Source organism: Diplotaxodon limnothrissa, linkage group LG16, assembly GCF_057381915.1.
Source record: "Diplotaxodon limnothrissa isolate DT_005_m linkage group LG16, D_limnothrissa_male_GT1.1, whole genome shotgun sequence".
NCBI lineage: Eukaryota > Metazoa > Chordata > Actinopteri > Cichliformes > Cichlidae > Diplotaxodon > Diplotaxodon limnothrissa.
The window spans coordinates 29,960,426-29,973,628 of record NC_140611.1 but is presented as its reverse complement, the minus strand read 5'-3'; the positions used below and the strand labels follow the sequence as shown (position 1 = coordinate 29,973,628).

The window sequence follows — 13,203 nt, the reverse complement described above, 5'->3', positions numbered from 1 at the left end:
ATGCTGTTACTGGATAGTACACCGTTCCAATGGCGCGGTAGGAACAAATTGAAACACACTAAAAGAAAAGGGTTATTGCTTAAAATTGTGTTTTAATAAATGTGTTAATGTTAATTAAGTGTTCATTGTGTGCTGGAGGTCCTACTGGTCCTATGGTGGAGCAGCTACTACCTCTCCTTTAGGAAACTTGCCTCTGATGGGATACAGATATTTGGGACACATTTCAATTCTTGTAAGGGTTTAAAAAAATACACAAACTTGGAAGAGTTGGCTGGATTTGTACAAAATGAGATGGCTGGCAATGGAAAGATGCAATTCGATTGTTACATGTTTAACCCTTTAAAGCCGGTCGGAGCAGGCACGCTCTGTTTTGCGTAACTATTTTTAAATCCCTGTAGAACCGGGAACCGCGTAAGCTAGCGCAATAATTTTTTTTGCATATGAAACCAGAGTTGTACTTACATCTTATGCCATCGGCTTGTCCTAGGTCATGGTTTCCTTACACATATAGCTTTGCAAAAATTGCATAAAAGCGCTTGCGGGAACAAAAACATAATATTCCAGAAACACGCTTTGCCGATCCGATCAGCTGTTCGTAACACTTCCCACATTGAAACAGACGTCAGCGCGAACGATCGCATGTCCACCATTTCCTGCCCGAAACCGGAAGTGACGTCATTTTCGCGGAAAATGTAGTTTTTTACTTGTAGGCCTTAAGAGCCTATACTGGTGTTTTTATAAGTCATGTTTGACTTTATGCTTTTCTGAATAGTTTCTGGGATGCTTAGAACTCGAATTGCACTGCTTAAAATAGTTTATTTTGATGCACATGCTGTTTTCTTTGCAAATTTGCATCATAGGATTGTTTTTCGTTATTCCTGCAGTATGTAAAAATTGGTGTATCTCAAAAATAAAACTATGAAGACACTCAAAATAAATTTCCTGTTGTTGTAAACTATTTTTTGCAACTTTTTTGTATTTAAAGTTTTGAGGGATAAGCCTCTTAAATTTCTCCAAGTAGAAATATATTTAAAAAAAACCAAAAACGATTTTCAATTTTTTTTGTAGTTTGTTGCACTTTTTTGCAATTAATGTAGTTACTATGGACTTAATGCATACATATTATTAAAATATGGGCTATAACAGTTGTATTGATGTATAGCAACTTGAAATGCTCCCAAAAATGGCACTACAGCATGTAAAAATATAAAGTAAGCTCTGGCGAACTTGGTTCTATGGTAGGTCTTAAAGGGTTAAACAAATAATGAAAGGATAATGAAAGAAAGTTTAATGTGAAATTACTGAATTATATGAAATATTATGGCTTTGTCTGCCAGAGTGTTTTTCTTTAAACTACTTGGGACACTGCCTTTTAGTGATGTCACTAAAAGGCAAGGTTCTAATGTTGTGTTGCCATAGTCTCCGGAGTTTACTTTTAAAGCTCACTTACAGAACTGACTTATACAGCTTAGTTAGAAAAGTCAAGCATCCAGACATTTGAAGGACTATTCACTCATTAAGGTGACATTTTCTATTTTAAAAGTTCTCAAAAAATTCAGATGAAAAAGGAAACAAGAAAAGTTACGACTGAGGCAGATAAGAAAGATCCAGGAGATCAAAGTAAGTAAAAAAAAAAAAATCCCCCAAATAACAGAATCGACATTTCTAACAATGTTGAGGCTCTGTGTATAAAACGATTCATTTTTAGAGGATTTAAATCCTGGTTTTGATTGAAACTAACCTAAGTGCAACATGTCTAATCAAAGAAAGGTTACTGGGGCACTTTGTCTTTTGGTAAAATAATGTGACAAGTTTATTCTTGGACTGAGCAGTGAAAACAGAGCAACAAGTGTCATCAGTATCTAGACTTAGTAGATGGACTCGTGTTGGTGTGTTTTTTATCAAAAGGATAAACTTGTTATTATATTGTAAGCAATACTAATTAAAAATTCAGTGACATCAAAATCCTTCTAGTCCTGATGTCGAGCGCTCTTTTTCACTAATGTGTTGTTGTTGTTTATAGATTGTAAGAGCAGGATGGCTAAAAGAAAGGCCAGTCCTGAAAAAACGACCCCCATAAAAAGAAGGAGGGTCACTGAGCAGGCTGGTCCTTCCACCAGCTCAGATGCTCATGTGGTCAGGGGAGTCAAGCGAAAGGTCCAACAAGATGAAGCGGGGACAGCCAACACAGCAAAGAAGCGTAAACTTCTTGACCATGTGAGCGGTGACAAGGGGCAGGCATCTTCCTGGTTGGACACTGGTAAAGGTAGGCTAATTAGTTGAGTGAGGGGTAGATTAAGTGTACATCTGGTTGCTAGTTTGAAGATATTAGTGTTTGGGAGATATTTGTGTCTATTATCTAATAAGCTGACATGCTTTTGGTGTTTTCCACATCTGCAGACTGCAGCATAGAGATTTCAGAGAGCTGCAGTAAAAACAAAAAGGCTGGCAAAAGGAAAGCTGCGGGAGACACCAGGGACCCACCTAAGAAAAAGAAAGTGGACCAGGACAAAACCAAAACTGTTGCCAAAAAGTCAGTGGCTGAACAGAAACGTAAGTAGCAAGCAGCTTGGCTTTTATATTCAGGTGAAGAGCAAAATGAACATTTAGGGTACAGCAGAGAGTAATTTGTGTGACAGCTGTAGTAAAACCCAATTTGTGTTTGTCTGTTTAGGTGACTTCCAAGCGAGATACGTGGAGGAGCACCGGCTTGGAGAAGGAGGGTGTGGAGCAGTGTTTGCTGGCTACCGCATAAAGGATCATTTACCAGTAAGTGTTCAGATGGTGGTAGTAAGACAGGCAGTAACGCAGATAAGGGATAATATCGTAAGCTGTTTTACACCTTTAATTATGTCATACTGAGGAAATGCTCATCAATGCCCTGTGTCTTTTAGGTGGCCATCAAACACATCCCAAAGGGGAAAGTGTACTGCAAAGTGAAGGTAAATATGCAAGACTTGAATTGCTTTTACATTAGTGGATTGCATGCAGCGTTCACCTGTGGAACGTCTGTGCCTCATCATCCACTTTGTTGAAATATTTCAGGATGATAACGGGAAGAATGTGTCAGTGGAAGTTGCCATCATGCTGAAGCTTGCAGCTGAAGCAGATGGATCAGTGGAAACATCAGCCCCAGTGTCTCTGTTGGAGTGGTTTGACTTTGGCAGAGAGCTGATCCTGGTGATGGAGAGACCTGTCCCCGCTGTGGACCTGGATAAATATATAGAAGAAAATGGAGGATTTTTGCCAGAGGACAAGGCCAAGGCAAGTTGACTTGCTTTAGAAGAGTCTTAGACTGTACATCATTCAATCAAAGCACAGAGTGTTAGAGAAACATTAACCCATTGATTGACTATTGTCTTTTTCATCGTTTCCAGGTAGGGCTGGGCTATATCATACCATTCACGGTAATACCGGGGTAATTTTGGGCAACGATAGGAAAATGAAATATCGCGATAGAATATGGGTAAAACGCGCATGCGCAGTGCCTTTGTTTACATACGCACATGGCGGTGACGCCGCATGAATTCTGGTTGTGTTTACTGACCTCAAAACGATGACGCACAATGAGAAGAGCGAAAGTGGATCGTTGAATGAAACGGATGAACCAGAACTGGTTTGTAAAAATGCTGCAACTTTAGTGGTGTGGAACTGGTTTAGCTTTCGTCCGTCAGATACACAACAAAGCACAATTTTTGGGAGCGAATGCTAGCGGGGCGTCGTTATTACCGTGTTGTTTGGAAAATACGGCACACTTAAAATCAATCCTTTGATTTTTCTGAAACTCGACAGTGCCCCTTATAATCCCGTGTGACTTATGTATGAATTCTGGTTGTGTTTACTGACCTCAAAACGATTTTATGTACACGGCGACTTTGCTAAGCTACAAAGCAGCACCGCTCGATGGATTGTCGGAGCATTACGGCTATCGTAGGCAGGCGCCTCGCGGAGTGATACGTACTGCACCTCAACATTATATTACCGTATTGTGTGTGTATAACCTCTTTTTAAGTTTTGTGGATATTATACATGGTTATGCTGAGGATATGTCGGCCAATTTCCACTGGAAATGCCTTTTGGTTAAACTGTCAGCAAGGAATTTGCACTGTTACATTTTTATATAACTTTAATGGACATAAAAAAACAGCTGCTTGTTTAAGTGAAAATACATTGATGGGGTTTTTTGCACTAATAGTTGTGGAGTTGTAAAGTATTTTGTCTAGTGTCAATTATATCGTCAGTTATATCGTTATCGCAACTTTTCAAATGTATATCTTGATAAATATTTTTGGTCATATCGCCCTGCTCTATTTCCAGGTCATTCTGAAGCAGCTGGTTGATGCTGCGAAGCACCTGGAGGATAAACACATCTTTCACCGGGACATCAAGAGTGAGAACATTCTAATTGAGACCGGCTCAGATGTACCGCGTGTTCGTATCATCGACTTTGGACTGAGCTGCTTTGTTAAGGAGCAGTCGCAGTACCGCGTCTTCTATGGTAACATATTCTGCTCTTGCTCTTCACAGATGTCACAATTTTCGCCTTTTGTTTTAGAAGAAATTGCAATTGTGTCTGTTTATTAGGTACAGAAATTTACTCCCCTCCCGAGTGGTACGGGCGCAGTTGCTACAGGTGTGGACCCACCACGGTATGGCAAATGGGAGTGGTTCTGTACGAAGCGCTTCATGCGGGAGACTTTAACACCACGAGCTTCCTCAAAAAGCGCCTGAAATTCAAAAGACATCTGTCCAAAAGTAAGAAAACGTCACACTTCAAGACTGACTGATGGCTTGGACCACTGGAACTATCATCTTCATGTTTTTTCTCTTTCCTTTCTTTCCAGACTGCCGGGATTTCTTGGACGCGTGTTTAACCAAAGTCCCGGAGACGCGGCCGACGCTGGAGGAGCTACAGCATCACACGTGGCTGAGATAAGCATATCACACACACACACAAACACACACAATTCAGACGTTATCATTTATGTGTGATGTATGAATTACCTTGCTTTTTTTCAGGAAATAATTTTTTTAATTGGCCCACTTTAAATTTCAGTGTTTTGGAATTCCTGTAACCCCCCCAGCCATCCCAGGAAAGGGGATCTCTCTTTGAATGGGCTTTCCCGAGGTTTCTTCCCGTCAATCTGGCCCCCCCAGGGGAGTTTTTCCTCGTCTTCATAGAGAGCTTGGGCTGGGTCAGGAGCTCCATCAAAACTGTCTTTATTTAATTACTCTAATGTAATCATATACTTTAAAGTAATCAAATAAAAGACAGTAAAAATCTGAAGACTTGAAGTAAACTTCCATTAAAATAAAACTTGTTTAATTCATCTTTGCTGAGGATACTGTGTTATTACTATTTCAAGGGTCAGAACCGGTGCGATACTGGTACCCATCCCTACCCATCACTAGGGAACAGAACAAACCAGACATCAATTACAACAAAAATGACACTAAACAGTTGTGTTTTGTTTTAACTTTAACATATCATAATTTGATTGGTAGCAACTTTTACAACTACAGTGAGCCAATCACTCATAATTCCTAAACATGTCAATCAGGTAGGAATGAAGTAAGACATTAATAGAAATAAAGAGTTGTATGCTGACATGTAGCCCTTTCCTTGCTTAAATCATTAATATTTTTGAAAAATGAATCTGTGAGAAGACATAGCTTATCAAGATAGAACCATCTAACTAAAGATGAACCAAACTGTTCACAGTTTTATCTAACTCTGTTTTTATAAAGGCTGGTGACCCCTGTTATAGAGTCTGACAGCTGCAGGGATTATATACAAATACTCAACTATACCAGAATTAAACCAGGTCTAAATAAAAAGGAGTGAGTATCACTACAAAGATTAACCTACATTGGTCCTAATACCAGTTTGATATCAGCAAACACCGAGAGCATACATATGGCACCACAGCCATGCTATCGTTGCAAACACTGATAACAGCATAAATTGAATTAAATCAGGACTTGATGAGACCTTTCGAGTATCACTAGAAATATTATAAACAGTCGTCTCCGTACCACAGTTTGCTATCAGTAAACACCAACGGCATTCATTGATAGCATAGCACATCCATGTTAGCGGTCTATAAACGATAGTTTAGCATATTAGCACAGGTATCAATAAAGGACTACCGTATTAAACACTTTTACTAACCTCAGGCAGACGGACAGGCGCTCTGCAGGTAGGATTGAGCGCCTGTAGTCGGTGTCTAGGCGGGCGATTCTTGGACCAACGCGGGACAGCAGGTCCTCAAACTGGGCGAGGGGAAGACGGCGATATCGCTGAAATCGGCCGTCATCCAGGCGCAGCTCCTGGAGCAAGTGTTGAAACTCACCAAACTGCTCACGCGTCTGGAGGACCTGATGGACCCAGGTACGGCGAGGACGTCCTTAACGCCGCTGCTCTGCTCTGCACAGTAAATAGAGAAGGGAGACTCTCTCTTCAAACGCTAGCTCGACAGCTGACAAAGATACCGGTCTGGCACAACTTCCTCCCACATTTCCGGTTCACGCACGTCAAAATATGCAATTTTGAGGCGCGATGGATTTTTCTTGGTCACGCGTTGAGGTGCGAATGTGCACGCGTCAAATTAGGGGCGTTTGGGGCGTTTTCGTTCGCGTCTATCGCGTTCAGTGTGAACACACCGTTAATGTTTTGCTTTTATTCCCCTTGTTTTTTAGTGTATTGCATTTATAAAATGAGGTTGCTGTTGTAAAATGTGTGACTTTGGCATATCCTTTAAGTGTGTGAGCTCTCATAAAAAGAAAAAAGAGATTTGTGGGATTAAAATATAATTACATTTTATCATAAGAATCAAGAATCGCACTAACTGTACCATGACATAAAACATGTGGCATTTTACCCAGCTAACTATTTTAATTGGAATTATGTTTTGTAAAGTATATTTTTTGTTTTTATTTTTTGTTTTTGAAGGCTCTGATAGGATGAATTTCTTAGACAACCAAGAAATTGAGGCACTAGTAGCTAACACTGTATTTTAAGCGAAAGCATAATTCTGGCAACCACTACCAATCAGCAATCAGAAAACAAAAATAAAAATAATGATGAGGAAAATGCAAATAGTTCATCCAATCTGGGAATCACATCAGCTTTAAGTAAATCATGCTAGCTCACTGCATGTGACAATCCCACCACCTCCTAACAACAGTATGTTGCTGTCATTAGAAGGACTACATTGTGTGATTATTTCAACAAGTGTCTGAATAAAATTTGACCAACTAATTTAGTTTGTGTGGCTATTTCTGTGTGTATAGATTAATAAAATGATTAGGTTCCATTCAGTAATCCAAATCAAGTGAGTAAACTTTGGAAATAAATCAAGAGAGGATACATACACATAATTCGGTAGTAGAACGACTTTTAGCAGCTATATCTTGAAGTAATCATTTTCTGTATGGCTTTATCATCTCACATAACTGTGGAGGACATTAGGCCCCTCTTTTAACAAAAGAAACTGTTTATTGGGCTTGATTGCTATTTAAAAGTCGGTGCTATTGTTCAGATATTTTTTCTTTTTTTTACAGCCCATTTTTTGTGCTTGTTGCATTACAGTTTTACTAAAGTAAATGACTCATTGTCTTGATACATGCTCAATCATCCAGGTAAGTACATCTTTTTTCTGTTAATATTTTTTATATGGACCAGCCTGTATCCTTATGATGTTAAGACTGCTAGATGAGCTGTTAGTGACACTGAGTTAGTCATGACTATGCTTTCTGTGTTTTTTCTCTCCCCTTTTGGTATCCTGTTCCTGCTGGATGAACCACTTCATCTGATGACTCCGCTGCGCTATCCTGCCTGGTAGATTCTCCTTGCTGCAGGTGTATGCTTCTGCCAGCTGGATGCTGTTACTGGATAGTACACCGTTCCAATGGCGCGGTAGGAACAAATTGAAACACACTAAAAGAAAAGGGTTATTGCTTAAAATTGTGTTTTAATAAATGTGTTAATGTTAATTAAGTGTTCATTGTGTGCTGGAGGTCCTACTGGTCCTATGGTGGAGCAGCTACTACCTCTCCTTTAGGAAACTTGCCTCTGATGGGATACAGATATTTGGGACACATTTCAATTCTTGTAAGGGTTTAAAAAATACACAAACTTGGAAGAGTTGGCTGGATTTGTACAAAATGAGATGGCTGGCAATGGAAAGATGCAATTCGATTGTTACATGTTTAACCCTTTAAAGCCGGTCGGAGCAGGCACGCTCTGTTTTGCGTAACTATTTTTAAATCCCTGTAGAACCGGGAACCGCGTAAGCTAGCGCAATAATTTTTTTTGCATATGAAACCAGAGTTGTACTTACATCTTATGCCATCGGCTTGTCCTAGGTCATGGTTTCCTTACACATATAGCTTTGCAAAAATTGCATAAAAGCGCTTGCGGGAACAAAAACATAATATTCCAGAAACACGCTTTGCCGATCCGATCAGCTGTTCGTAACACTTCCCACATTGAAACAGACGTCAGCGCGAACGATCGCATGTCCACCATTTCCTGCCCGAAACCGGAAGTGACGTCATTTTCGCGGAAAATGTAGTTTTTTACTTGTAGGCCTTAAGAGCCTATACTGGTGTTTTTATAAGTCATGTTTGACTTTATGCTTTTCTGAATAGTTTCTGGGATGCTTAGAACTCGAATTGCACTGCTTAAAATAGTTTATTTTGATGCACATGCTGTTTTCTTTGCAAATTTGCATCATAGGATTGTTTTTCGTTATTCCTGCAGTATGTAAAAATTGGTGTATCTCAAAAATAAAACTATGAAGACACTCAAAATAAATTTCCTGTTGTTGTAAACTATTTTTTGCAACTTTTTTGTATTTAAAGTTTTGAGGGATAAGCCTCTTAAATTTCTCCAAGTAGAAATATATTTAAAAAAAACCAAAAACGATTTTCAATTTTTTTTGTAGTTTGTTGCACTTTTTTGCAATTAATGTAGTTACTATGGACTTAATGCATACATATTATTAAAATATGGGCTATAACAGTTGTATTGATGTATAGCAACTTGAAATGCTCCCAAAAATGGCACTACAGCATGTAAAAATATAAAGTAAGCTCTGGCGAACTTGGTTCTATGGTAGGTCTTAAAGGGTTAAACAAATAATGAAAGGATAATGAAAGAAAGTTTAATGTGAAATTACTGAATTATATGAAATATTATGGCTTTGTCTGCCAGAGTGTTTTTCTTTAAACTACTTGGGACACTGCCTTTTAGTGATGTCACTAAAAGGCAAGGTTCTAATGTTGTGTTGCCATAGTCTCCGGAGTTTACTTTTAAAGCTCACTTACAGAACTGACTTATACAGCTTAGTTAGAAAAGTCAAGCATCCAGACATTTGAAGGACTATTCACTCATTAAGGTGACATTTTCTATTTTAAAAGTTCTCAAAAAATTCAGATGAAAAAGGAAACAAGAAAAGTTACGACTGAGGCAGATAAGAAAGATCCAGGAGATCAAAGTAAGTAAAAAAAAAAAAATCCCCCAAATAACAGAATCGACATTTCTAACAATGTTGAGGCTCTGTGTATAAAACGATTCATTTTTAGAGGATTTAAATCCTGGTTTTGATTGAAACTAACCTAAGTGCAACATGTCTAATCAAAGAAAGGTTACTGGGGCACTTTGTCTTTTGGTAAAATAATGTGACAAGTTTATTCTTGGACTGAGCAGTGAAAACAGAGCAACAAGTGTCATCAGTATCTAGACTTAGTAGATGGACTCGTGTTGGTGTGTTTTTTATCAAAAGGATAAACTTGTTATTATATTGTAAGCAATACTAATTAAAAATTCAGTGACATCAAAATCCTTCTAGTCCTGATGTCGAGCGCTCTTTTTCACTAATGTGTTGTTGTTGTTTATAGATTGTAAGAGCAGGATGGCTAAAAGAAAGGCCAGTCCTGAAAAAACGACCCCCATAAAAAGAAGGAGGGTCACTGAGCAGGCTGGTCCTTCCACCAGCTCAGATGCTCATGTGGTCAGGGGAGTCAAGCGAAAGGTCCAACAAGATGAAGCGGGGACAGCCAACACAGCAAAGAAGCGTAAACTTCTTGACCATGTGAGCGGTGACAAGGGGCAGGCATCTTCCTGGTTGGACACTGGTAAAGGTAGGCTAATTAGTTGAGTGAGGGGTAGATTAAGTGTACATCTGGTTGCTAGTTTGAAGATATTAGTGTTTGGGAGATATTTGTGTCTATTATCTAATAAGCTGACATGCTTTTGGTGTTTTCCACATCTGCAGACTGCAGCATAGAGATTTCAGAGAGCTGCAGTAAAAACAAAAAGGCTGGCAAAAGGAAAGCTGCGGGAGACACCAGGGACCCACCTAAGAAAAAGAAAGTGGACCAGGACAAAACCAAAACTGTTGCCAAAAAGTCAGTGGCTGAACAGAAACGTAAGTAGCAAGCAGCTTGGCTTTTATATTCAGGTGAAGAGCAAAATGAACATTTAGGGTACAGCAGAGAGTAATTTGTGTGACAGCTGTAGTAAAACCCAATTTGTGTTTGTCTGTTTAGGTGACTTCCAAGCGAGATACGTGGAGGAGCACCGGCTTGGAGAAGGAGGGTGCGGAGCAGTGTTTGCTGGCTACCGCATAAAGGATCATTTACCAGTAAGTGTTCAGATGGTGGTAGTAAGACAGGCAGTAACGCAGATAAGGGATAATATCGTAAGCTGTTTTACACCTTTAATTATGTCATACTGAGGAAATGCTCATCAATGCCCTGTGTCTTTTAGGTGGCCATCAAACACATCCCAAAGGGGAAAGTGTACTGCAAAGTGAAGGTAAATATGCAAGACTTGAATTGCTTTTACATTAGTGGATTGCATGCAGCGTTCACCTGTGGAACGTCTGTGCCTCATCATCCACTTTGTTGAAATATTTCAGGATGATAACGGGAAGAATGTGTCAGTGGAAGTTGCCATCATGCTGAAGCTTGCAGCTGAAGCAGATGGATCAGTGGAAACATCAGCCCCAGTGTCTCTGTTGGAGTGGTTTGACTTTGGCAGAGAGCTGATCCTGGTGATGGAGAGACCTGTCCCCGCTGTGGACCTGGATAAATATATAGAAGAAAATGGAGGATTTTTGCCAGAGGACAAGGCCAAGGCAAGTTGACTTGCTTTAGAAGAGTCTTAGACTGTACATCATTCAATCAAAGCACAGAGTGTTAGAGAAACATTAACCCATTGATTGACTATTGTCTTTTTCATCGTTTCCAGGTAGGGCTGGGCTATATCATACCATTCACGGTAATACCGGGGTAATTTTGGGCAACGATAGGAAAATGAAATATCGCGATAGAATATGGGTAAAACGCGCATGCGCAGTGCCTTTGTTTACATACGCACATGGCGGTGACGCCGCATGAATTCTGGTTGTGTTTACTGACCTCAAAACGATGACGCACAATGAGAAGAGCGAAAGTGGATCGTTGAATGAAACGGATGAACCAGAACTGGTTTGTAAAAATGCTGCAACTTTAGTGGTGTGGAACTGGTTTAGCTTTCGTCCGTCAGATACACAACAAAGCACAATTTTTGGGAGCGAATGCTAGCGGGGCGTCGTTATTACCGTGTTGTTTGGAAAATACGGCACACTTAAAATCAATCCTTTGATTTTTCTGAAACTCGACAGTGCCCCTTATAATCCCGTGTGACTTATGTATGAATTCTGGTTGTGTTTACTGACCTCAAAACGATTTTATGTACACGGCGACTTTGCTAAGCTACAAAGCAGCACCGCTCGATGGATTGTCGGAGCATTACGGCTATCGTAGGCAGGCGCCTCGCGGAGTGATACGTACTGCACCTCAACATTATATTACCGTATTGTGTGTGTATAACCTCTTTTTAAGTTTTGTGGATATTATACATGGTTATGCTGAGGATATGTCGGCCAATTTCCACTGGAAATGCCTTTTGGTTAAACTGTCAGCAAGGAATTTGCACTGTTACATTTTTATATAACTTTAATGGACATAAAAAAACAGCTGCTTGTTTAAGTGAAAATACATTGATGGGGTTTTTTGCACTAATAGTTGTGGAGTTGTAAAGTATTTTGTCTAGTGTCAATTATATCGTCAGTTATATCGTTATCGCAACTTTTCAAATGTATATCTTGATAAATATTTTTGGTCATATCGCCCTGCTCTATTTCCAGGTCATTCTGAAGCAGCTGGTTGATGCTGCGAAGCACCTGGAGGATAAACACATCTTTCACCGGGACATCAAGAGTGAGAACATTCTAATTGAGACCGGCTCAGATGTACCGCGTGTTCGTATCATCGACTTTGGACTGAGCTGCTTTGTTAAGGAGCAGTCGCAGTACCGCGTCTTCTATGGTAACATATTCTGCTCTTGCTCTTCACAGATGTCACAATTTTCGCCTTTTGTTTTAGAAGAAATTGCAATTGTGTCTGTTTATTAGGTACAGAAATTTACTCCCCTCCCGAGTGGTACGGGCGCAGTTGCTACAGGTGTGGACCCACCACGGTATGGCAAATGGGAGTGGTTCTGTACGAAGCGCTTCATGCGGGAGACTTTAACACCACGAGCTTCCTCAAAAAGCGCCTGAAATTCAAAAGACATCTGTCCAAAAGTAAGAAAACGTCACACTTCAAGACTGACTGATGGCTTGGACCACTGGAACTATCATCTTCATGTTTTTTCTCTTTCCTTTCTTTCCAGACTGCCGGGATTTCTTGGACGCGTGTTTAACCAAAGTCCCGGAGACGCGGCCGACGCTGGAGGAGCTACAGCATCACACGTGGCTGAGATAAGCATATCACACACACACACAAACACACACAATTCAGACGTTATCATTTATGTGTGATGTATGAATTACCTTGCTTTTTTTCAGGAAATAATTTTTTTAATTGGCCCACTTTAAATTTCAGTGTTTTGGAATTCCTGTAACCCCCCCAGCCATCCCAGGAAAGGGGATCTCTCTTTGAATGGGCTTTCCCGAGGTTTCTTCCCGTCAATCTGGCCCCCCCAGGGGAGTTTTTCCTCGTCTTCATAGAGAGCTTGGGCTGGGTCAGGAGCTCCATCAAAACTGTCTTTATTTAATTACTCTAATGTAATCATATACTTTAAAGTAATCAAATAAAAGACAGTAAAAATCTGAAGACTTGAAGTAAACTTCCATTAAAATAAAACTTGTT

At 39.9% G+C, this 13,203-nt stretch overlaps 2 protein-coding genes across 4 annotated transcripts; both read left to right on the top strand.

Moving 5' to 3' along the window:
* Positions 1 to 4,936, top strand: LOC146616447 (serine/threonine-protein kinase pim-1-like). 2 transcript variants are annotated; one of them, XM_085375044.1, is made up of 9 exons: positions 1 to 37; positions 2,024 to 2,266; positions 2,401 to 2,553; positions 2,675 to 2,769; positions 2,895 to 2,942; positions 3,046 to 3,264; positions 4,318 to 4,498; positions 4,585 to 4,755; positions 4,845 to 4,936. In XM_085375044.1, exons 1-9 carry the CDS (start codon positions 1 to 3, stop codon positions 4,934 to 4,936), a joined length of 1,239 nt encoding a protein of 412 aa, XP_085231170.1. The 2 variants fall into 2 exon arrangements, with proteins under 2 accessions (XP_085231170.1, XP_085231169.1); XM_085375043.1 differs by lacking the exon at positions 1 to 37 and adding an exon at positions 1,560 to 1,620.
* A 2,945-nt stretch (positions 4,937 to 7,881) lies between these two features.
* LOC146616446 (serine/threonine-protein kinase pim-1-like) lies at positions 7,882 to 12,816 on the top strand. 2 transcript variants are annotated; one of them, XM_085375040.1, is made up of 9 exons: positions 7,882 to 7,918; positions 9,904 to 10,146; positions 10,281 to 10,433; positions 10,555 to 10,649; positions 10,775 to 10,822; positions 10,926 to 11,144; positions 12,198 to 12,378; positions 12,465 to 12,635; positions 12,725 to 12,816. In XM_085375040.1, the coding sequence occupies exons 1-9, from the start codon at positions 7,882 to 7,884 to the stop codon at positions 12,814 to 12,816; spliced, it is 1,239 nt and encodes a 412-aa protein (XP_085231166.1). The 2 variants fall into 2 exon arrangements, with proteins under 2 accessions (XP_085231166.1, XP_085231165.1); XM_085375039.1 differs by lacking the exon at positions 7,882 to 7,918 and adding an exon at positions 9,440 to 9,500.
* Positions 12,817 to 13,203: the final 387 nt, after the last annotated feature.

Bases quoted from the DNA above. Each gene is read 5' to 3' on its own strand.
- LOC146616446 (XM_085375039.1), top strand. From the start codon at position 9,440: ATGAAAAAGGAAACAAGAAAAGTTACGACTGAGGCAGATAAGAAAGAT. The intron at 10,147-10,280 runs GTAGGCTAATTA...CCACATCTGCAG, and splicing joins CTGGTTGGACACTGGTAAAG to ACTGCAGCATAGAGATTTCA. The intron at 10,823-10,925 runs GTAAATATGCAA...GAAATATTTCAG, and splicing joins AAGTGTACTGCAAAGTGAAG to GATGATAACGGGAAGAATGT.
- LOC146616447 (XM_085375043.1), top strand. From the start codon at position 1,560: ATGAAAAAGGAAACAAGAAAAGTTACGACTGAGGCAGATAAGAAAGAT. The intron at 2,267-2,400 runs GTAGGCTAATTA...CCACATCTGCAG, and splicing joins CTGGTTGGACACTGGTAAAG to ACTGCAGCATAGAGATTTCA. The intron at 2,554-2,674 runs GTAAGTAGCAAG...TTGTCTGTTTAG, and splicing joins GTCAGTGGCTGAACAGAAAC to GTGACTTCCAAGCGAGATAC.